At 36.2% G+C, this 25,387-nt stretch overlaps 1 protein-coding gene across 3 annotated transcripts in view; it reads right to left on the bottom strand.

Moving 5' to 3' along the window:
- Nucleotides 1–25,387, bottom strand: part of CHM (CHM Rab escort protein) — a 227,111-nt gene that overhangs the window by 41,200 nt on the left and 160,524 nt on the right. For all 3 annotated transcript variants that reach the window (XM_059384576.1, XM_059384577.1, XM_059384578.1), the window contains one exon: nucleotides 22,050–22,146. In XM_059384576.1, the coding sequence (XP_059240559.1) occupies nucleotides 22,050–22,146 (97 nt within the window). The remainder of the gene's footprint in view (nucleotides 1–22,049; nucleotides 22,147–25,387) is intronic.

The raw sequence follows: 25,387 nt of genomic DNA, 5'->3' as shown, positions 1-25,387 counted from the left end.
CAGTTGACATGATACTCTATATGGAATACAAAATACTTCACCCCAAAATTGCTAGAACTCATACAGGAATTCAGCAAAGTGACATGATATAAAATCAACACACAGAAATCAGTTGCATTTCTATACACTAACAATGAGACAGAAGAAAGAGAAATGAAGTAATCAGTTCCATTTATAATTGCAAAAACCCATAAGATACCTATGAATAAGCCTAATCAAAGAGGTAAAGGATCTGTACTCTGAAATTATTGAACACTTATGAAAGAAGTTGAAGATAATACAATAAAATGGAAAAACATTTCATGTTCATAAACTAGAAGAACAAATATTGCTAAAATATCTATGTGACCCAAAGCAATCTACACATTCAGTGCAATCCCCATCAAGATACTGTCAACATTTTGCACAGAGCTGGAACAAATAATCCTAAAATTTGTATGGAACCAGAAGGGACCCCAAATAGCCAAATGTTGAAAAAGAAAACCAGAGCTAGAGGCATCACAATTCTGGACTTCAAGCTACATTACAGAGTTGCAATCATCAAGACAGTATGGTACTGGCACAAAAACAGACAGATAGATCAATGGAACAGAACAAAGAACCTAGAAATGAACCCTCAACTTTATGATCAACTAATCTTTGACAAAGTAGGAACGAATATTCAATGGGAAAAAGACCGTCTCTTTAACAAATGGTGCTGGGAAAATTGGGCAGCCATATGCTGAAGAATGAAATGACCATTTTCTTACACCACACACAAAAATAAACTCAAAATGGATGAAAGACCCAAATGTGAGTCAGGAATCCATCAAAATCCTAGAGGAGAACACAGGCAACCACCTGTTGAACCTTGGCTGGCAGCAACTTCTTGGTAGACATGTCTTCAAAGGCAAGGAAAACAAAAGCAAAAATGAACTACTGGGACTTCATAAAGGTAAAAGCTTTTGCATAGCAAAGTAAATAGTCAACAAAACTAAAAGGTAACCCAGGGAATGAGAGAAGATATTAGCAAATGCCATTACCGATAAATGGCTGGTGTCCAAGACCTATAAAGAACTTCTCAAACTCAACACCCAAAAAACAAAAAGTCCAGTCAAGAAATGGGCAAAAGGCATGAAAAGACATTTCTCCAAAGAAGACATACAAATAGCCAAGAGACACATGAAAAAAATACTCAACATCACTTGGCATTGGGGAAATACAAATCAAAACCACAATGAGATACCACCTCACACCAGTCAGAACAGATAAAATTAACAAGTCAGGAAACAACAGATGTTGGGAAGGCAAGCATCTGTTAACAAGGCAAGGATGCAGAGAAAGGGGAACCCTCTTACAATGTTTGTGGGAATGCAAGCTGGTACAGCCATTCTTGAGAACAGTATGGAGGCTCCTCAACAAGTTAAAAATAGAGCTGTCCCATGACCCAGCAATTACACTACTAGGTATTTAACCAAACGACAGAAACATAGCCGTGTGAAGGTGTACCTGCCCACCAATGTTTATAGCAAAAATGTCCATAATAGCCAAAATATGGAAAGAGCCCAGATGTCTATCCACAGATGAATGGATAAAGAAGATGTGGTATACATATACAATGGTGTATTACTCAGCCATCAGGAAGGATGAAATCTTACCTTTTAAACTGAGGTGGATGGAGATAGAGGCTATTAAATTAAGTGAAATAACTCAATCAGAGAAAGATAATTATATGATTTCACTCATATGTGGAATTTAAGAAACAAAAAGATTATCATAGGAGAAGGGAGGGAAAAAATAAGAAGAAATCAGAGAGGGAGACAAACCATAAGAGACTCTTGACTATAGGAAACAAACTGAGGGGAGTTGGGTGGGGGATGGGGTAATTGGGTGATGGACATTAAGGAGGGCACTTGAAGTATGAACACAAGGTGTTGTATGCAACTGATGAATCATTAAACTCTACCTCTGAAACTAATAATATACTATATATTAGTTGAGTTTAAATAAAATAAAAATTACTTTAAGAAGCAGTATAGTATGATGAATAAAAGTATAGACTCTAGAGTCAGACTGACTGGATTCAAATTCCGCTTCTTCCTACTACAAGTTGATCTGGAAGACAAACAGATAGAGAGAAAGGATCAGGAGGAAGCCTGGAACAAACAGCTTAGAAACCACGAAAACAGAATCAGGGAAATAAATGATGCCATGAAACGTTGCAACGTCAGAATTATTGGAATCCCTGAAGGTGAGGAGAAAGAAAGAAGTCTAGAAGATATAGTGGAACAAGTCCTTCATTTTCCTACTACAAGTTCTGTGACCTTCAGTAAATCATGTATCTGTTTTTTGTGCCTCCATTTCTTCATCTGAATAAAAGAGAAGACAATTGGCCCAACCCACAGAATTGTTAGGGTAAAATTAAGTTAATCCAGTTAAAGTGCTTAGAACAGTGCCTGCATATAGTGTTTAATAAATGTTAGTCATCATTATTATAAAAATAGAATAAATATTAATCCTAGAGGGAAGTTCAAGGCTCTATCTAAATAGAGGAGAAAAAGTGTACTAAGTGCATGAATAAGGCAAGGAAAAGCTTGAAAAAGGTGGTTAATATATGAACTAGGACTCAAAGGATGAAGAAGCATTTAACTAGTTGGCAAGGCCACTTTAGGTTAAGGGAAGAGTTTGTGTAAAGACATGAAGATGAGAGAAAACATAGAAATATTAAAAATAATACTTTGTTATATGCAGTATCAATACCCAGTATATTAGCAATGGTATTCTTATTGTCAGTAGGAGCTACCATTTCTTATATCTTAACTCTTTGCCAGGCACTTTGTGTTAAATGTTTTATAAATATTCAATCTTTACAACAGGTCTAATTCATTCATATCCATTGGCATATGCAACATTTCCTAGGAGCTCAATACTAACATCACAGAATGTTAGGACACTATTTTCTTTATTGTAAGACAGGAAAAAGCCCATAGTTTTAAGGTTGGTACAATATGACAATGATTTATGACGAGAGAAAGGAAAGTATATGAGGGAAGCATTTTTTTTTTTTTTAATTTTTAGCATCAGCACAGTGGTAGGCTATATGGGCCCTAAATCAGAAAAAAATTATGTTTTAATTCCTGCTCTGCCACTTGCTGAAGTATGTATCACAGGTAACCTAATTAAATTCCATTAGCCTTAGTTTCCTAATCTACAAAATGGAACTAATGGTACCTACCTACTTCATAGGGTTATTATTATTTTCTTGTGATTTTAGTTATTTATTTGACAGAGAGAGCGAGAGAAGGAACACAAGCAGGGGGAGTGGGAGAGGGAGAAGCAGGCTTCCCACTGAGCAGGGAGCCCAGTGCAGGCCTTGATCCAATCCAAGCTGAAGGCAGACACCTAAGGACTGAGCCACCCAGGCACCCTTCATAGGGTTTTCTTAAGGAATGCATGAAATAACTAATGAGGGTTCTTACCCCACTACTTCCAGCATGATAGCTGTTGTTATTATTATTGTTGTTGTATTTCAAAAATAAATATTACCATATGACCTTAAACAAATGATCTTGCCATTTCTGTGTTCTTTTAGGCAGGCCTAAATAAGACCTATGCAGTAGTCTAGGTTATTCTTACCCAGCTGACTGACAGTCCCTTTGTGAAAGGCAGGAGTGAGCAGACTCTAAGTCTGCATCACCACTAACTTTTTTAACAGATACTGTCAAAGAGTATACTTCCTCCAAAAGTAGGGATCTCCTATAATTGGGATGTGCATAGATGCTCTACCACCATGTCTTACCACACAACACTGTATTCTGAAGAATTTAATAATATGAGGGAAGTTCTTTGACTTCTGTAATAATTCCATTAATAAATGTAACTCTATTATATGAGAAAACTAATAAGATAAATGCATACACATAAAACATATTTTAGTGTTTCTCCCCCAAAATACACTGGACATTAAACTCTTTCAAAATACCAAGGAAAGAACTATGGTGTTGGTTAAAAAAGAAAATGTGAAGGTTACAGTTCCACTTCATGCTACTTATGACTGCAGAAGACAAGAGGCATTCACTGTCTTCAATCAATAAAAGGAAGACATTTGTGAATAAGCTGACATGAAGAAGAGGTGTGGGGATAGAAAAGTAAACACACATAAGTAAATGAATTAAGCAGGAACAGAATCCAGATGACAAAGAAGAAAGGAGCCATGTGAGAATGGACTTACCTAAGATGAGTCACTGATTGTTATGTTGCAGGGTAACTTGGAAAAGCAGTTTAAAATTTCAGGAAATATTTACCAAAGTAGGAAGATTTGAAAATGAAAATTAAGGAAAAACTCAAATATAATGACCACATGAAACATTTTTATATCTTAGTGGCCTGGAAATATACACCTGAAACTGGATTTCAACTGGACATAATCAAAATTATAACTATGTGGCATAGCATGTCAATTTCGATCACACTATTATACATTTATGTAATATGATCCTTTATGCCTGTGGCATATCTACTTAAGTCTATTTTAACTCATATTATAGAGAAGTCAGCAAATCAAGGTAAACAGAGAAACATGTCAGTTTCTATATTCCCATCATTCAGGGATAATCACTGCTGTGACTATTCTGGCATATACTCAGAATTTATCTGCATAATATGCTGATGTACCAATATATGCACAAATGTATGTGTTTGTGTGTATAAATATACATGAATATATTCCTCCCTCACAATAAAAATTAGTTAAAAAATTCTACTTGTAACATACCTTATATAAGCAAACCTTACATTATCATTATAATATGAAAGTGAGGTCTCTTATATACCATTATTTTGCCATAAAATAGGAGTTTATTAGCAAACCCAAATGGCTCACAACACCTCCCTTCACTGCTAATATCCTCTAGTACTTTGCCACTAGATCACCCGAACCCTTAAAAACCCTCCCATCCTCTACCTCAGGGGAGCTGAATTCAGACTGAGTTGTTCTACCCTCTCTCTTTTTTGCAATACTCTTCAATAAAGTGTTCCTTGTCTTTTAAACTTTGATGCAATCTTTGCTCTGACACCACCTTTTCACCCTAATAAGGCATCTCATTCCTTTGTAGCAGTGGTTTTCATACTTTTATGTGTTTCTGAATCACCTTCTCAGGCTTCTCAGAACAGTTTCTGAAGTCGTAGGCCAGCGTTGGGTTTTCCCATATTTCCAACTAGTCTCCAGATAAGACTTGGCTGGTCTGAGACCATATTTTGGCCTAATTTTTCCACAAACTGTCCTAACCTTCTGAGGCCCCTGGTGGTTCAGGCACATTTGCTGTAATGAGGTCATTTCTTCCTCACAGTTTTCTCACTCTCTTCCTTTAAAAAAAAATTATGGTAATTCCAGTATAGTTAACATGCAGTGTTATTTTTATTCCAAGTGAATAAGATAGTGATTCAACTACTCTGTACATCACTCAGTGCTCATCATGCTAAGTGTATACCTTAATCCCCATCACGTATTTCACGTATTCCTCTCGAATAACCATCATTTGTTCTATATAGTGAAGAGTCTCTTAGCTTGTCTCTCTTTCATTTTTCTTTTGATCATTTGTTTTTTCTTAAACTCCACATATGAGTGAAATCAGAAGGTATTTGCCATTTTCTGACTGACTTATTTCACTAAGCATTATTATTTCTAGCTGCATCCATGATGTTGCAAATGGCAAATTTCATTCTTTTTATGGCTGAATAATAGTCTACTGCACATATAAACCACATCTTCTTTATCCATTCATCTATTGATGGACACATGGGCTGCTCCCATAAATAGGCTAGTGTAAATGATGCTGCAATAAATATAGGAGTGCATGTATTCCTTCAAATTAGTGTTTTGTATTTCTTGGTAAAATGCCATTACTGAATTGTAGAGTAGTTCCATACTTTTTAAAAGATTTTATTTATTTATTTGAGAGACAGAGTGTGAGAGAGAGCGAGAGAGAGCAAAAGCGGGGGGAGGGTAGAAGGAGAAGCAGACTCCCCGCCAGGCAGGGAGCCCAAGGCAGGACTCAATCCCAGGACCTTGGGATCATGAACTGAACTAAAGGCAGACACTTAAATGACTGATGCACTCAGGAGCCCCAAGTAGCTCTATTTTTAACTTTCTGAGGAACCTCTATATTGTTTTCCACAGTGGCCATACCAGTTTGCATTGGCACCAACGGTGCAACGTGTTCCTTTTTTTCAACATCCTCACCAACACCCGTTGTTTCTGGAGTTGATTTTAGCCATCCCGACAGGTGTGAGGTGATAATTCCTTGTAGTTTTGATTTGCATTTCCCTGATTTTAAGTGATAACTGAGAATCTTTTCATGAGTCCACTGGCCATCTGGATATCTTCTTTGGATAAATATATGCTCATGTCATCTGCCCATTTTTAAATTGGATTATTTGCTTTTTGGGTGTTGAGTTGTAGAAGTTCTTTATCTATTTCTGACAGGAACCCTTTACAGAATGTCATATATAAATATCTTCACACATTCCATAGGTTGCCTTTTAGTTTCATTCACTGTTTCCTTCATTGTGCAAAAGCTTATTTTTATGTAGTCCCAGTATTTTATTTTTTGCTTTTGTTTCCCTTGTCTCAGGAGATATATAGTTCAGCATATGTCACAAAAATTACCACCTGTGCCCTCTAGGATTTTTATGGATTTGGATCTCAAATTTAGGTATTTAATCCATTCTGGACTTAGGTTAGTCCATAATGAAACAAAGAGGTCCAGTTTCATTACTTTGCATGGTGCTGTCCAGTTTTACCAACTGCATTTGCTGAAGAGACCATCTTTTTCACAATGTATACTCATTCCTCTTTTGTTAAAAATTACTTTACCATGTAATTGTGGGTTTATTTCTTGGTTTTCTATTCTGTTCCACTGATCTATGTGTCTTTTTTGGGGTCAGTACCATACTATTTTGACTACTATAGCCTGTAATAGAAATTGAAGCCCGGAATTATGATACAACCATTTTTTTTTTTCTTTTTCAAGATTGCTTTGAATTAGGGAGATGTAAATCAAAACTACAATGACATATTACTTCACACCAGTTATAATGTCTAAAATAAAAAACAGAGAAGAAATGACACATGTTGGCAAGGATGTAGAGAAAAAGGAACCCTTGTGCACTGTTGGTGGGAATGCAAACTGGTGCAGCCACTATGGAAAACAGTACAGAGAGGCCTCAAAAAGTTAAAAACAGAACTACCACATGATCCATTAATGGCACTACTGGCTATTTACCATAAAAATACAAAAACACTAATTCAAAGGGATACATGCACCCCTATGTTTATTGCAGCATTATTTACACTAGCCAAATTATGGAAGCAGCCCAAGTGTCCAGTGATATAAATGAATGGATAAAGGAGATGAGGGGTGTATGTGTATGTGTGTGTATGTGTGTGTGTGTGCGTGTGTGTGTGTAATTTTATTCATCAGTAAAGAATGAAATCTTGCTATCTGCAACAATATGGATTGAGCAAGAAAGTACGATGCTGGGGCAGTGTGTGGCTCAGTCGGTTAAGCATCCGCCTTCAGCTCAGGTCATTATCCCAGGGCCCTGGGATTGAGTCTCGCTTCAGGCTCCCTGCTCAGAGGGGAGTCTACTTCTTCCTCTAACCCTCTCCACTGCTTGTGCTCTCTGTCTCTCTCTCTCACTCATGGTTTCTCTCTCAAATAAATAAAAAAATTCTTTAAAAAAAGTACAATGCTAAGATAAATAAGTCAGTCAGGTAAAGACAAATACCATATGATTTCACTCATATGTGGTATTTAAGAAATAACACAAATGAGCTAAAAATAAAAGAGAGAGAGAGAGAGATGGAGACAAACCAAGAATACTACTCTTAACTACTAAAAACTGATGGTTTACCAGAGGGTAAGAGTGTGGGGCAGAAAAAAGAGATTGGCTGAATAGAGGGGAGGGATTAATGAGTATACTTGTCATGTTAAGCACTGGATGAAGTATGGAATTGTTAAGTCACTATATTGTACACGTGAAACTAATACAACACTGTCTGTTACCTACACTGAAATAAAATTAAAATAGAATAGATTGTTTTCACTGTTTCTCAGGGTCTTTTGTGGTAACATACAAATTTTCGGATTCTTTCTTATAGATCTGTGAAAACACTATTGGAATTTTGATAGGGATTGCATTAACTATGTATATTACCTTGCACAGAATAGACATTTTAACAATATTTTTTCTTCAAACCCATGAACATGGAATGTCCTTCCATTTCTTTATGCCATCTTGAATTTCTTTTATCATCATTTTATAGTTTTTAGAGTATAAATCTTTCACATCTTTGGTTATGTTTATTCCCAGATATTTCATTGCTTTTTTGGTGCAAATGTAAATGGGGCTGTTTTCTTAATTTCTCTTTTGGCTGCTTCATTATCAGTGTATAGAAATGCAACAGATTTCTGTACACTGACTTTGTATCCTGCAACTTTCTTGAATTCATTTATCAGTTCTAGTAGTTTTGGGTACACTCTTTCAGATTTTCCATATATAGTATCATGTCATCTACAAATAGTGAAAGTTTTACTTCTTTCTTAGTGATATGGATGCCCTTTAATTCTTTTTGTTGTCTGGTTTCTGTGACTAGGACTTCTAGTACTATGTTGAATATAAGTGGTCAAAAGCTCTCAGTTTTTCATCATTGAGTATGACATTCACTGTGGGCTTTCGTATAAGGCCTATATTATGTTGAGATATGTCTATACCTACTGAGTTGAGGGTTTTATCATGAATAGATGTTACTTCATCAAAAGCTTTTTCTGTGTCTATGGAAATGATCATATGATTTGTATCCTTTCTTTCATTGATGTGATATATCACATGGATTGATTTGCATATAGTGAGCCACCCTTGGGTCCTGAAAATAAATTCCATCTGATCATGATGAATGATTTTTTTAAGGTATTGCAGGAGTTGGCTTGCTAGTATTTTGTTGGGGATTTTTGCATCTATGCTCATTAGAGATACTGGCCTCTGGTTTTGTTGCAATCATTGTGATTCTGGTATCGTAGTGATTTTTATCTAGTTTTGTTATCAGAGTGATGAAGTCTTCATCTTAGAATTAATTTGGAAGTTTCACTTCCTTTTCTATTTTTATAATACTTTCAGAAGAAAAGGAATAAACTTTTCTTTAAATGTTTGTGAAAACTCACCTGTGAAGCCCTCTGGTCCTGGAGTTTTATGATTATTGATTCAATTTCATTGCTAGTAATCACTCTGTTCAAATTTTCAATTTCTTCCTGCTTCAGTTTTAGTAGGTTATATGTTCCTAGGAATCTATCCATTTCTCCTAAGTTGTCCAATTTGTTGGCATATAACTTTTTGGGACTATTCTCTTACAGTTGTTTGTATTTCTGTGGTATTGTTTTAGTTGTGATTTTGTTTAAGTCCTCTCTGCTTTTTTTTTTTTGATAAGTCCAGCTAGAGGTTTATCAATTTTATTTATTTCTTAATCTCACAAAACAAACTGAGGGTTGCCGGGGGGAGGGGGTTTGGGAGAAGGGGGTGGGTTTATGGACATTGGGGAGGGTATGTGCTTTGGTGAGTGCTGTGAAGTGTGTAAACCTGGTGATTCACAGACCTGTACCCCTGGGGATAAAAATATATGTTTATAAAAAATAAAAAATTAAAAATTAAAAAAAAAAAAGAACCAGGTGCTGGTTTCATTGATCTGTTCGTGTTTCTATATCATGTATTTCTGCTCTAATCTTTATTTCCTTCCTTTTGCCAGTTTTGGGTTTTGTTTGTTCTTTTGGGGGCTCCTTTAGGTGTAGGTTACATTCTTTATATGAAGTTTTTCTACTGCTTGAGGTAAGCACGTATTGTAAGAAAGTTCCCTCTCTCCACTTTTGCTTCATCCTAAATGTCTTGGATCGATTGTGGTTTCATTTTCATTTGTTACCATGCATTCTTTCATTTTTCCTTTGACTTCTTCATTAACCCATTTATTGTTTAGTAGCACATTATTTAACCTCCACGTACTGTGCTCTTTCCAAATTTCTTCTTGTGGTTTATTTCCAGTTTCACCAAATTGTGGTCAGAAAAGATGCATGGTAGGGGAAGATGGCAGTGGAGTATAAGGACCCTAGGATCACTCTGTCCCACAAATACAAGGAGTTAACTACCAAATCACCCTAAATACTCCAGAAATCAACCTGAAGACTTAAAGAACAAACCCTCTAACTAAAAGGAGAGAGAGGCCACACAAAAGAAGGTTGAAGTGCAGAGACGTGTTTTGAGAGAGAAATGGATTGTGGCTGCTATGGTGGGGAGAAGCAATAGGTATAGAGGTTGAGAGATGGACAGACACACAGGGGAGCCCATGGGGAACACAAACCCCCACAGCAACTGGCTTGGAGAGGAGTCAAATTTCATCATTTCTCACAACCAACAGGAGATAATTCTACAGTTTTAAAGGTAAGCGGGCTTGGCCGGGGGAGAACTGGAGAGCATTGTGCTGCTTTTGGAGAGAAGGCAGGGCAAACAGTCCATGGACATACAGCATAGAAATGGTGATCTGAAGAGCCCCTGGGCAACAGAATGGGCAGGTTATCTGCTCATCTTGGAGCATATCCTAGAGAGGCAGTGTTCAAAGATTCTCCTCTGTTAATACAGGAACTAGAAGATGGCATTTCCTCTCACAACCCCTCTTTATTAGCACAGAGCCACCTGCTGGAAGTGGCACAGTGCTGACACTGGGGACCTAACTTGCTTACACAGAGCCCTGCACCCCACCTCCCAATGCTCCAGTGGAACCAACCTTCTAAGTCACTAGTGTCAGTCCCAGAAAGGGAGGGCATCTACCCCAGAAAACCAGCCCAAATCCCTGTATACACTACAACTCCTCACCCAGGAGTTCTGAAGGGGCTTGGTTCCAGCAGCACGGCTGAAAGGTCTCATTTCACAAGCAGACCAGAGCACATCTAACTGAAACTCACCATATTCAGAAAAAGGACCAAACATTTTCCACAACAGGCAAAGCAAGCCTCCACTGATGAAAGCATGAAGGATAAAGCAAACACAAAAGCAGAGCACACAAAGCAGACATTGGAGACATTCCCTGAAGTGCCAGGCCCTGGGTATCAGCAGAAACTTCACTGAGGGCACCACAGGACCTCTTCTTTATAAGCTATTACCCTGAAGAACAGGATACACAGTTAACTATCCTAACATATACAAGCAGGCACAGACACTTACACAAAATGAGCAAACAGAGGAATTTGTGCCAAATGAAAGAAAAGGACAAGACTATGTCCGGGGAGTACTGCAAGGCACTACAGGAACTCTTCCTTACAAAGTCACTACTTTCAAGAGGAGAAGATATACCTCACGTTTTTAACACAAAGAAACAGACACAGAGTGGTAGACAAAATGAAGAAACAAAGAAATCTATGCCAAATGAAAGAGCAGGACAAGGCCACAGGCCAAGATATATGCAAAAGAGTAAGTAACATGTCTGATAAAGAATTTAAAGTTGTAGTGCCTGGGTGGCTCAGTAAGTTGGGCATCTGCCTTCAGCTCAGGTTATGATCTCAGGGTTCTGGGATTGAGCCCTAAATGAGGCTCCCTGCTGAGTGGAGAGTCTGCTTCTCCCTCCCCCCACCCATCTTTCCTCCCCGCCGCTCCTGTGGTCTCTCTCTCTCACAAATAAATAAAACCTTAAAAAAAAAAAAAAGAATGTAAAGCAATGATCTTAAAGATACTCACTGGGATTGAGAAAAGAATAGAAGACATGAGTGAGACTGAGGAATGTAAGAAATAACAGTGGAGATGAAGAACTCAATAAAAAAATGAAAACAGGCTTGATGGAATGAACAGGAGGCTGGAAGAAGCAGAGCAACAAATCAATGAACTAGAAAACATAGTAATGGTAAGTAATCAAGCTGAAAAAGAGACAGAAAAAATTATGCAAAATGAGAACAGACTTAAGGAACTCAGGGACTCCATCAAACATAAACAATAACATTCACTTTACAAGAGTCACAGAAGGGCACCTGGGTGGCTCAGTGGGTTAAGCCGCTGCCTTCAGCTCAGGTCATGATCTCAGGGTCCTGGGATCGAGGCCCAAATCGGGCTCTCTGCTCAGCAGGGAGCCTGCTTCCCTCTCTCTCTATCTCTGCCTGCCTCTCCATCTACTTGTGATTTCTCTCTGTCAAATAAATAAATAAATCTTTAAAAAAAAAAAAGAGTCACAGAAGAAGACAGAAAAAAGGGGGCAGAAAATTCATGTGAAAAATTATAGCTAAAAACTTCTCTAATCTGGGGTAGGAAACAAGTATCTAGATCAAGGAGGTACAGACACCCCCAACAAAAGCAAAAAAAGTAGATCTATACCAGACATAATGTAACTAAATTGGCAAAATACAGAGATCAAAAGATATATTTAAAGCAGCAAGAAAAAGAAAACAGTTAAATACAAGGGAAACCCCATAAAGCTATTTGGGAATTGTTCAGCAGAAACTCTGCAGGCCATTAGAAAGTTTCATGATATACCTGAAATGCTAAATGGGAAAAATCTGAAGCCAAGGATACTCTAGAAGGTTATCATTCAGAATAGGAGAGAGTTTTCAAGACAAACAAAAAACTAAAGGAGTTCATGACCACTAAACCAGCCTTGCAAGGAATTTTAAAGGTGACTCTGAGTGGAAAGGAAAGACCAATACTGACAGTATGAAGGTAGAAAACACAAAAACAGTAAAAATGACTATTTCTGTAAAAAGTCAGTCAAGGAAAACCCAAAAAAGGGATGTAAAAAATGACACCATATATGTAAAATGTAGGGAAAAGAAGAATAAAGACTGGGTTCAAACTAAAATGACCATCAGCTTAATATAGACTGCTACATGAAGATGATGTTACATACAAACCTAATGTAACCACCAATCAAAAACCAGCCAAAGAATAAGGAGAAAGAAATCAAAATATATCACTAAAGAAAACCATCAAACCATGAAGGAGTGAAAGACAAGAAAGGATCACAGAAAATATCCAGAAACAACCACAAAGTAGTAATAAATTATAATAAATACATATCTATCAATAATTACCTTGAATGCAATGGACTAAACACTCCTATTAAAGGACAGAGGGTGACAGAATGAATAAAAAGATAAGACCCATTTTACACCTAATGACACCTGCAGATTGAAAGTAAGGGGGTGGAGAAGAGAGAGTCAATTATTATATGGTTTCACTTATTTGTGGAGTATAATAAATAGCATGGAGGACATGGGGAGTTAGAGAGGAGAAGGGAGTTGGGGGAAATTGGAAGGGGAGGTGAACCATGAGAGACTATGGACTCTGAAAAACAATCTGAGGGTTTTGAAGGGGTGGGGGGTGGGGGGTGGGAGGTCGGGGTACCAGGTGGTGGGTATTATATAGGGCACGGATTGCATGCAGCACTGGGTGTGGTGCAAAAATAATGAATACTGTTATGTTGAAAATAAAAAATAAATTTAAAAAAAAGTCATTATGCAAATGGATGTCAAAAGACAGCTAGATCAGTAATACTTATAAGAGACAAACCAGGCTGTAATACAAAGACTGCAATAAGAAACAAAGAAAGACACTATATAATAATGAGGGTATAATCCCACAAGAAGAGAAAATAATTATAAATATTCATATACCCCAATACATAAAATAGTTATTAACAGACAAAGGAATTAATCAATAATAATACAATAAGAGCAGAGGAATTTAACACCTCTTACATAAATGGAGAGATCATCTAAACAGAAAATCAACAAGGCAACAACAGAATGACACACTGGACCAGGTGGACTTAACACACAGAACAGTCTCTGGAATAGATTACATAACAGACCACAAAACAAGCCTCAACAAATTTGAAAAGATGAAGTTACACCAAGCATTTCTTTTAAACACAACATCATAAAACTATATGTCCACCACAGGGAAAAAGATCTTGAAAGACCACAAATACAGGGAGATTAAATAATGTGCTACTAAGAAATGAATGGATCAACCAGGAAATAAAAGAAAAAATTAAAAAGTACATGGGAACAAATGTAAATGAAAAAAAAAAAGAGCAGTTCAAAACTTTTGGGATGCAGCAAAAGCAATTCTAAGAGGACAGTTTAAAGCAAAGCAGACTACTTCAAAAAGCAAGAAAAATCTCAAGTGAAAATCTAACCTTATAACTAACAAGCTAGAAAAAGAATAAAATATAAAATCGGCAGATGGAAAGGAAATGATAAAGATTAGAGCAGAAATAAATGATAAAGAAACTAAAACAAAATAAAACAATAGAACAGACTAACAAAATGAGGAGCTATTTCTTTGAAAAATTAATAAAACTGATTAGCCACTAGCTAGACATATCAAGAAAAAAACAGAGAAAGGACTGGAATAAATAAAATCACAAATGAGAGAAAAGAAATACCAACCAATACCACAGAAACACAATTACACAGAGAATATCAGGAGAAACTATAAGGCAACAAATTAGATGACCTAGAAGAAATGGATAAATTCTTGGAAACATATAAACTACCAAAACTGAAACAGAAACAAACAGAAAATTGGAACAGAGTGATTACCAGCAACTAAAATTTAATCAGTAATCAAACAATTCCCAAAAAAGAAAAGTGCAGGACCAAATGGCTTCACAGGCAATTTCTACCAAACATTTACTTAAGAGTTAGTGCCTATTCCTCTCACACTATTTCAAAAAATGGAAAAGGAAAACTTCCAGTTCATTCTTTGAGGCCAATATCACCCTGAGACTAAAATCAGATAAGGATACCACAAAAAAAGAAAACTACAGGGCAAAATCTATGATGAACATAGATGCAAAAATCCCCAACAAAATAATAGCAAATTGAATCTAACAATACATTAAAAAAATCATTTACCATGATCAAATGGGATTTATTTGTGGGATGTAAGGTGGTTCAATATTTGAAAATCAACTGAACTGATACATTAGGTCAATAAGAGAAAGAATACAAACCATATAATCATTTCAACAGAGAAAAAGCATTTGACAAAGTACAACATCTGTTCATGATAAAAACCCTCAACAAAGTAGGCATAAAGGAGACATACCTCAAGTTAATAAAAGCCTTATATGTAAAACCCACAGCAAACATCATAATGGTGAAAAACAGAGCTTTTCCCCAAAGATCAGGAATAACACAAGGATGTCCCCTTTCACCACTTATATTCAACACAGTACTACCTAGTCACAGAAATAAGATAACAAAAAGAAATAAAGGGCACCCAAATCTATAAGGAAGAAGTAATACTTTCACTATTTGTAGATGACATGATACTATATATGGAAAACTTGAAAGACTGTACCTAAAACTACTAGAACTGATAAATGAATTCAAGAAAGTTGCAGGATACAAAGTCAGTGTACAGAAATCTGTTGCATTTCTATACACCAATAATGAAGTAGCCAAAAGAGAAGTAAGAAAACGGTCCCAATTACAACTGCACCAAAAACAATGAAATATCTAGGAATAAACTTAACCAAAGACGTGAAAGAGTTATACTCTGAAAGAAATTGAAGACAACACAAACAAATGGAAAGACATGCCATGTTCATGGGTTGGAAGAACAAACATTGTTAAAATGTCTATACTACCCGAAGCATTCTACAGATTCAGTGCAATTCCTATTTTTTTAAAGATTTTATTTACTTTATTTGACAGACAGAGATTACAAGTAGGCAGAGAGGCAGGCAGAGAGAGAGAGGAGGAAGCAGGCTCCCTGCTGAGCTGAGAGCCCAGTGCGGGGCTCGATCCCAGGACTCTGGGATCATGACCTGAGCCAAAGGCAGAGGCTTTAACCCACTGAGCCACCCAGGTGCCCCAGATTCCGTGCAATTCCTATCAAAATGCCAACAATATTTTTCATAGAAATAAGAATAATCCTAAAACTTGCAGAGAACCCACGAAAGATCCCAAATAGCCAAAGCAATCCTGAAAAAGACAAATAGAACTGGAGGTATCACAATTCCAGTTTTTAAATTATACTACAAAGCTATAGTAATCAAAACAGTATGGTCCTGGCATAAAAATAGACACATAGATCAATGGAACAGAAGAGCAAACCCAGAAATAAACCCACAATTATATGATGAATTAATCTTCAACAAAGCAGAGAAGAGTATCCAATGGGGAAAAGAGGGTCTCTTCAATAAACGGGGTTGGGAGAAGTACACAGTAACATGCAAAATAATGAAACTGGACCACTTTCTTAAACCATACACAAAACAAATTCAAAATGGATTAGAGACCTAAATATGAGACCTGAAACCATAAACATTCTAGAAGAGAACTCTCTGACACTGGTGGTAGCAACATTTTCCTATATACATTTCCCGAGGCAAGGGAAACAAAAACAAAAATGAACTACTGGGACTTTATCAAAATAAAAAGCTATTGCACAGTGAAGGAACAATCAAAAAAACTAAAAGGCAGCTTAAAGAATGGGAGAAGATAATCTGCAGATGACATATCTGATAAAGGGTTAGTATCCAATACGTACAGAATTTACTAAACTCAACACAGCAAACCCAAATAACCCAGTTAAGAAATAGGCAGAAGCCATGAATATACTTTTCCAAAGAAGAAAGAGATGGCCAACACACATGTGAAAAGATGCTCAACATCACTCACCAACATGGAAATGCAAATCAAAACCACAATAAGATATTACCTCACATCTGTTAGAATGGCTAAAATCAACAACACAAGAAAGAATAAGTGTTGACAAGGATGTAGAGAAAAAGGAACCCTCTTGAACTGTTGGTGATGTGTATTGGTGCAGCCACTGTAGAAAACAGTACAGTAGACTCCTCAAAAAGTTAAAAGTAGAACTTCCATGGGACCCAGCAATTACACTACTGGGTATTTACCCAAAGAATACAAAAACACTAATTCAAAGGAATACATGCACCACAGTATTTCTAGCACCATTGTTTTCAATAGCTAAGATATGGAAGCAGCACAAGTGTCCATCAATTGATAAACAGATAAGATGTAGTATATATGCATATACACAATGGAATATTATTCAGTCAGTGAAAGAAATGAAATTATGACAACTGCAACAATATGGATATAGAGACTATAATGCTAAGTGAAATAAGTCAGAGAAAGAAAAATAGCATATGATTTCACACATATATGGAATTTATGAAACAGAATAGACAAGCAAAGGGGAAAGAGAGACAACGTAAGAAATAAACTATTAACTAAAGAGAACAAACTGATGGTTACCAGAAGGGATGTGGGTTGGGGGGATGGGTGAAATATGTGATAGGGGTTAAGGAATATAGTTGCTGTGATGAGCACTAGATGATGTATGGAAATGACAGATCACAATACTGTACAATGGAAACAAATATAACACTGCATATTAATTATCTGGAATTAAAATAAAAAATAAGAAGAAAAGATGAATGGTATGACTTAGATTTTGTTTAATTTGTTGAGACTTCTATTGTGACCCAATATTTGATCTGTAGTGGAGAATGTTCCATGTACACTTGAAAAGAAGATATATTCTGCTGTTTTAAGATGGAATGTTCTGAATACATTGGTTAAATCCACCTGGTCCAGCGTGTCATTCAAAGCCATTGTCTCCATGTTTGTTTTCTGTTTGGATGATCTGTCCATTGAAGTACATACATATGGTGTTTAAGTCTTCTACTATTATCATGTTACTACTGATTAGTTCCTTTATGTTTGTTATTAACTGTTTAATATATTTGGGTGCATAAATACTTAGAACTGTTATATCTTCTTGTTAGAGTGTCCCTTTATTATTATATAATGTCCTTGTCTCTTGTTACAGTCTTGTTTGTCTACGTACTGCTACTCTGGCTTTCTTTTGACATCCCTTTGCTGGATAAATGTTTCTCCATCCCCTCACTTTTTTTTTTTATTATAATTTTTTATTTTTTATAAACATATATTTTTATCCCCAGGGGTACAGGTCTGTGAATCACCAGGTTTACACACTTCACAGCACTCACCAAAGCACATACCCTCCCCAATGTCCATAATCCCACCCCCTTCTCCCAAACCCCCTCACTTTTAATCTGCAGTTTCAGTAGAGACCATGGCAGGATCCTGGATTTTTACCCCTCTCCAGCAGTAATGAGACACTGGAGTCTTGTCAGAGGAGGACTAATGGAGAGTCAGGTCTCCCTCCCACCACTGCCTGAGTAATGAAACCATACCCCTCCTCCCATTGTGTCAACAAAGACCAGGTGGGGAGCAGTAACAAGGCAATCCTGTGCTCTCCCTATCCATAATGGAAATCAGTGGAGGCCTACTAGACAGCATACACTATAATCACTCTGCAGTAATGAGCAAGTCCTCCAACTTCCAGGTGCCAGCAGAGGGCAAGTTGGGAACTGCCACCTTCCTGGCTAACAAGGTAGCACCATTTTCCCCCATCAGAGCAGTGTCAGAGGAGGCCTGCTAAAACACAGTAAGATCCAAGTCTCACTACAGAATAATTAAAATGCCCAGGTAGCAATCCAAAACTACTCATTATACCAAGAAATAGGAAAACCTCAATTTGAATGAAAAAAGACAATCAACAGATGGCAACAGGACACAGCTGTTGGAGTTAAGTAAGATTTAATGCAGCCATCATAAAAATGCATTAGTGAGCAATTATAAACCTGCTGGAAACAAATGAAACAAGAGACAATCTCTGGAAAGAAAGGGAAAACCTCAGCATATAGGAGATTTAAATGACAACCAAATGGAAATTTTTGAACTGGAAAATACAATAGTTAAATTTTAAAAAGCCCTCAGTGGATGGGTTCAACAGAATGGAATGGACAAAGGGAAGAATCCATGAACCTGAAAGTAGAACCATGGAAATGACACAATATAAAATGAAGAAATTAGCCTACATAAAAATGAACAGAAACACACATCACTTGGGCTCTTCATAAAAATGAACAGAAGCACACAGTTTGGGCTCTTCTTACTCTTTGTACTGGCTTATTATTATTACTACTTTGGCTATACTCCTTTGTATAATCCATTGTCCCCAGCATGATGCATTCTTCTTAATAGGTATAATAAGTATTTTTGAATTAAAAAAATGAACAGAGCCTCAGAGACATGTGGAATAATAGTGAAAGTTCTAATAGCCATGTCACATGAGTCCCAGGAGAGGAGGAGAAAGAAGATAAGCCTGAAAAGTATTCAGAGAAAAAAAAAAGGATGAACATTTCCCGAATTTGGCAAAAAGACATAAACCTGCAAATTCAAGAGGCTGCATAAATATTTAACAGAATAATTCCAAAGAAATCTATGCCAAGACACATCACATTAAAGCTTTTAAAAATTAAAGACTAAGAAAAATCTTGAAAGCAGCCTGGGGTGGGGGGAACACATTACCTACAGTTGAAAAGCAATTCAAATAGAGTAGATTTCTCATTAGAAACCATGGAGGCCAGAAAGAAGTACAGCTTATCATGGACTACTACTCAGCAATAAACAGGAATGTACTATAGATGCATGCAGCAAGTTGGGTGAACCTTAAGAAAATTTTACTGAGAAAAAAAAAAAACCCTCAAATGATTACTGTTTTAAATAAAAATAAGAAAACATTTTAAAAAGAAGAAAAAAAATAAAAAAGAAAAACAAAGATTACTATTATAAGATTCATTCTGGTCAAAATGACAAAATTACTGAGAGAGAAAACAGATTAGTGGTTGCCTGGGATTAGATAGCTGATGTGGGGAGGGAGGGATGTAGCTATGGCTATAAAAAGGCAATACAAGGGATCCTTGTGGTAATGGTCACAGGAATCTATACATGTGATAAAATCATATATGAACATTATAACAATGTCAAACTCTAGGGTTTTGATATTGTGCTACAATTTGGTAAAACAGAACTACTGGAAGAAACTGGGGCGGGCGCCTGGGTGGCTCAGTGGGTTAAGCCGCTGCCTTCGGCTCAGGTCATGATCTCAGGGTCCTGGGATCGAGTCCCGCATCGGGCTCTCTGCTCAGCAGGGAGCCTGCTTCCTCCTCTCTCTCTCTCTGCCTGCCTCTCTGCCTAATTGTAATCTCTCTCTGTCAAAAAAATAAATAAAATCTTTAAAAAAAAAAAAAAAGAAAAGAAACTGGGAGAAGGGTACATGGGAATTCTCTGTACTACCTTTGCAAATACCTATGTATCTATAATTGTAAAATTAAAAAAAAAACTATAAACTTTGAACCAATAATTCCACTCAAAGAAGTTTTAAAAAATAATGAAATTTTACAAGTATTTATTAGATTGGCTTTTTTTATAGGACTATGAAGTATAAATTTTCTCTTAATCTCAACCACATGGGATTAAATAAAAACAATATACCCACAACCACTGAAAATATCATAGACATGCAAAAGATTTTTGTAGTATTAAGCCTTTTTAAAAAGCAGATTATAAAACAATATATAAAACAGTACTGCATATTTATGGAAATATGTATGTATATACATGTAAAAAGCAATATAAAAAATACACACCAAGTGTTCATCATCTATGGGTAGAAGGATTACAGTAATTTTACTTTTCTTTTTTACATCTTTCAAACTGTGAATAGTGAGTATGTATTATTAGACTGGGCATACAAAAATATTTCATACAGAAAAATAAAATAAATTTATAAAAAGAAATTTACAAAATATTCACAAACAAAATAAATGTAATTAAAAAAAACAAAGATGAGTGCAGTTTTATATTTAAGATACTAACACAGGTAAAAAGACATGAAAAAAACTTGTTAAGGTAATAGGGAACAATAATGATAATAATAATGATAAAGATAACCATCATGGTAAACATTTACTTAATTCACAAATCACTGTAAAAGGTAGAAAACCACCAGTGAGCTACTTTTCAAAATGAAATTTAGGATTACAGCAATAAGGGACATGTTTTCTTCACTTTCCCTGCTGGCAACAAGCTCCCAATTCTCTCTGTTTAACCACATTTCTGACATCTTTTAGTAAGTAATAGTTTTACACTTGCAAACATAGACATGCTTTCATTGACTATGCCAAACCAGATTAGTCTTCTGTTTCTCATAATTCATGTAACAGTTTGAATAAAACTTAACATAAATTTACAGCATTCTAAATAATCTAGTTAATGACATTGTTGTTTCCTTCCTATGAATCTCTATAGTGCACTATTTGTTGGTTCCTCTCATGATACTTTCATATTCTGCCTCTTACAGCTACTTCTTTGTTTCTCTTATCTGTCCCACCAGATGGAGTCCCCTAAGGTCAGGCCTATCTCATACTCATCTTTACCTATCCTGAAATGTCTAGCAGAATACACTGCACACAGTTAATATTATCTTGTTCTATTAGGTGTGCATTAAGATTATGAACATTTCAAATCAGGCATGCAACCCTCTGTTTTTTTGTAATCCCTATAGTACATAGTTTAGGTCTAGGCATAATGATATCCAACGTATCCTTGCTGATTTCTATTTAGTGAAACACCTTTGAGAAATATGTTCTACAAGGCATGGTATCTGACAGTGTTAGAGACAGAAATTTTGATACATATTGGTAAAAGAACATAAAGTGTTACCGAACTTTAGACTCATAAAAAAATAGAGAATTTACATATGGCAGAAGTTCATAAACTGGATTAAGATTTCTGAGGAAAAACAAAGAAGAATAATAGCAGTAAAGAAAATAAATTTTGTGAAAGTATGTTTCTAATAAGCTTAAGTAAAGTTACAGAAAGAACTATAAAGTCACAGAAATTCTTTCACTAGAGGGTTTATAAATTATGCCTATGGAGAACCAGCCACAAAAATGATTAGAGGCAAAGCAATAAAATGACTTACTTTATAAACATAAAATGTGTGAACAAAGAATGTGAATAAAAAATATATGGCAAAACTCTAACCAGAACCCAGACAACTTTATCAGTGGCTGCCCCCTTTTACTTCCTAAACAAACATACAAAACAAATGGATTCTACTGTGCTTACATGTGCCTTTCATGCATGTCATTGTTGAAGGACACAACTCAATGACTCGAACAGCAAAAGTTCCTGGTTCCTCTCCTGGTACTGTCAAAATGGAAATCTAAAAGTGTAAACAAAATATTAGACATAGCTGGTAGATCTCGTTTTCATTCTTCTATCATTAGAGTGTAGTTAACTTTCAAATTGAGTTGTCCTTTTTCAAACTCCACTGATGTATGAAAAAATAATTTTTAAGGGTCTAACTTAGAACAGAATTTGAAACATGTAACATGAACATATGTCCAAACATCGAGTATCTGCATTATTTATATACTTATATATAATATATATTACATTCATATAATTCAGAAAATAAATACTTCAAATATCTTTAATATTTAATTCTTCACTTATTTTCAAAGGATTCATTTATGACTTACTATTTCTGCATTATATATACTTCAGTATTTGAAAACAGATATTATATCAATTTTGATTATTCATAATGGCTAAAAGCAGATATAGAGTACTAAAATCTTAAAATGTTACAAATCCCAAAGATAATGAAATAATAGATCAACATATACCAAAATACAGCTGCACTATATACCAAAATGTTTCAAAATGAAGGTCTTCAAATTAATTTAAAGACTCCATTAATAAAATTAGAAACCCAGCATTTACAGTAAAGTTGAAAATTGTTTTTCAGTAATGTTTATTGATATGCAGTATGTGATATGCTATAGGCACTACTAATATATTACATGGCTTTATACTCACAACTTTAAATGACCATCAGTCAATGTTTCTCTATAAAACTAAAAGTTTCAATATTAATTCTCAATAATCTTCAATCTGAGGAAACTATATCCCCTCACATATAAAACACTTGCCAAAAAGTAAAACCCTATTTATACTTTTATTTATGAGCTCTATATTTTGATGGGTGATGTCACACTGATAGCCCAACACAGGAAAGGCCTACAAGTTCTCAAAACAGAAATTCTTTTGATAACCTTGACTATTCTATTACTATCATACTTCTCATAAGTACATTTTTGGGTTTAATATGGCTCAAAAACTGAGTTCCCCATATTCCTCTTGACTTCCTTTTGCTACTGGCTGTCCATGATATAGAATGTTGTACTTTAAAGGGAAGAGCCAAAAAAACATGTATCTAGTTGTACAATACTTATCAAATGATTATGACTAAAAACATGCACATAACTGGAAAGGTATCTTAGGGACTGCACCAACATGGAAATTCAGGCATACCACATTTTATTGCACTTCACTTTACTGCACTCTGCAAATACTATGTACTTTTTTTTCTCTTACAAATTGAAGGCTTGGGGCGCCTGGGTGGCTCAGTGGGTTAAAGCCTCTGCCTTCAGCTCAGGTCATGATCTCATGGTTCTGGGATCAAGCCCCCAAGCCCCGCATAGGGCTCTCTGCTCAGCAGGGAGCATGCTTCCCGCACCCACCCCGCCTCTCTGTCTACTTATGATCTCTGTCAAATAAATAAATTTAAAAAATCAAAAAAAAACTGAAGGCTTGTAGCAACCTTGCATTGAGCAAGTCTGTTGATTTTTTCCAACAGCATTTTGTTCACTTCATGTCACATTTTGGTTAATTCTCATAATATGACAAACCTTTTCATTATTTATTTGTTATGGTGATCTGGGATCACATATCTTTGATGTTATTATTGTAATTGTTTAGGGGCTCCATGAACTGTGCCCAAATAGAATAGCAAATTTAATTGATAAATGTTTTGTGTGTTCTGACTGTTCCACCAACCAACCATTCCCCAGTCTATACCCTCTCCTGGGGCCTCCCTATTCCCTGAGACACAGTGCTACTGAAATTAGGCAAATTAATAACCCTATAATGGCCTCTAAGTATTCAAAGGAAAGGAGGGTCACACATCTCCCATTCTAAATCAAAAGCTAGAAATAATTAAGCTTAGTGAAAAGGCACACTGAAAGCCAAGATAGGCCAAAAGCTAGGTCTCTTGTGCCAAACACCCAAGTGGTAAATGCAGAGGGAAAGTTCTTGAAGTAAATTAAAAGTACTACTCCAATGAACGTAAGAATGATAAGAAAGGGAAACCGCCATATTGCTTATATGGAGAGAAGTTTGAGGGGTCTCGATCAAACTAGCTAAAACACTCCCTAAGCCAAAGCCTAATCCAGAGCTAGGCCCTAAATCTTTTTAATTCTATGAAGGCTGAGAGAGGTGGGAAAGTTACAGAAAAGTTTGAAGCTTAGCTAAGGTTGGCTCATTAGGTTTAAGGGAAGAAGCCATTTCCATAAAGGAGTGCAAGCTGACATCCCAAATACTGACACAGAAGCTGCAACAAGTTATCCAGAAAATGTAACTAAGATAATTCATGAATGTGGCTACACTAAAGTACAAATTTTCCAGGTAGATCAAATAATCTTCTATTGGAAGAAGATGTTATCTAGGGCTTTCATAGCTAGAGAAAAGTCAAGACCTGGTTTCAAAGTTTCAAAGGACAGGCTGAGACAGGCTGATTCTCTTGTTAAAGGCTAATGTAGCCTGCAACTTCAAGTTGAAGGCAATGCTCATTTATCATTAAAATAATCCTAGGGCCTTTAAGATTTACTACTCTCCCTGTGCTCTGTAAATGGAACAACAAAGCCTGGATGATAACACACAGTTTACGAGTATTTTAAGGCCACTGTTGAGACCTACTGCTCAGAAAAGATTGCTTTTAAAATATGAATATTTGCTGACAATGAACCTGGTCATCCAAGAGTTCTGATGATGATGTACAAGAATAATGTTCTCATGCCTGCTAACACAACATATTTTCTGCAGATTATGGATCCGGGAGTAATTGTGACTTTGCCATAGATAGTGATTCTTCTGACGGATCTGAGCAAAGTAATCTGAAAACCTTCTAGAAAGGATTCACTATTCTGAATGTCATTGAAACCATTCATGATTCATAGGAAAAGGGCAAAATATCAACATTAATAGGAGTTTGGTGGAAGCTGATTCCAACCCTCATGAATGACGTTGAGGGTTTCAAGATTACAGTGGAGAGCCTCTGGAACAAATAATCCAATCAAGAAATGGGCAGAGGACATGAACAGACATTTCTGCAAAGAAGACATCCAGATGGCCAACAGACACATTAAAAAGTGCTCCATATCACTCGACATCAGGGAAATACAAATCAAAACCACAATGAGATATCACCTCACACCAGTCAGAATGGCTAAAATCAACAAGTCAGGAAATGACAGATGCTGGCGAGGATGCGGAGAAAGGGGAACCCTCCTACACTGTTGGTGGGAATGCAAGCTGGTGCAGCCACTCTGGAAAACAGCATG

This window comes from Mustela nigripes, chromosome X (assembly GCF_022355385.1).
Source record: "Mustela nigripes isolate SB6536 chromosome X, MUSNIG.SB6536, whole genome shotgun sequence".
NCBI classification, from domain to species: Eukaryota; Metazoa; Chordata; class Mammalia; order Carnivora; family Mustelidae; genus Mustela; species Mustela nigripes.
The sequence above is the reverse complement of the archived record's forward strand: the minus strand, read 5'-3'. Positions and strand labels throughout refer to the sequence as shown.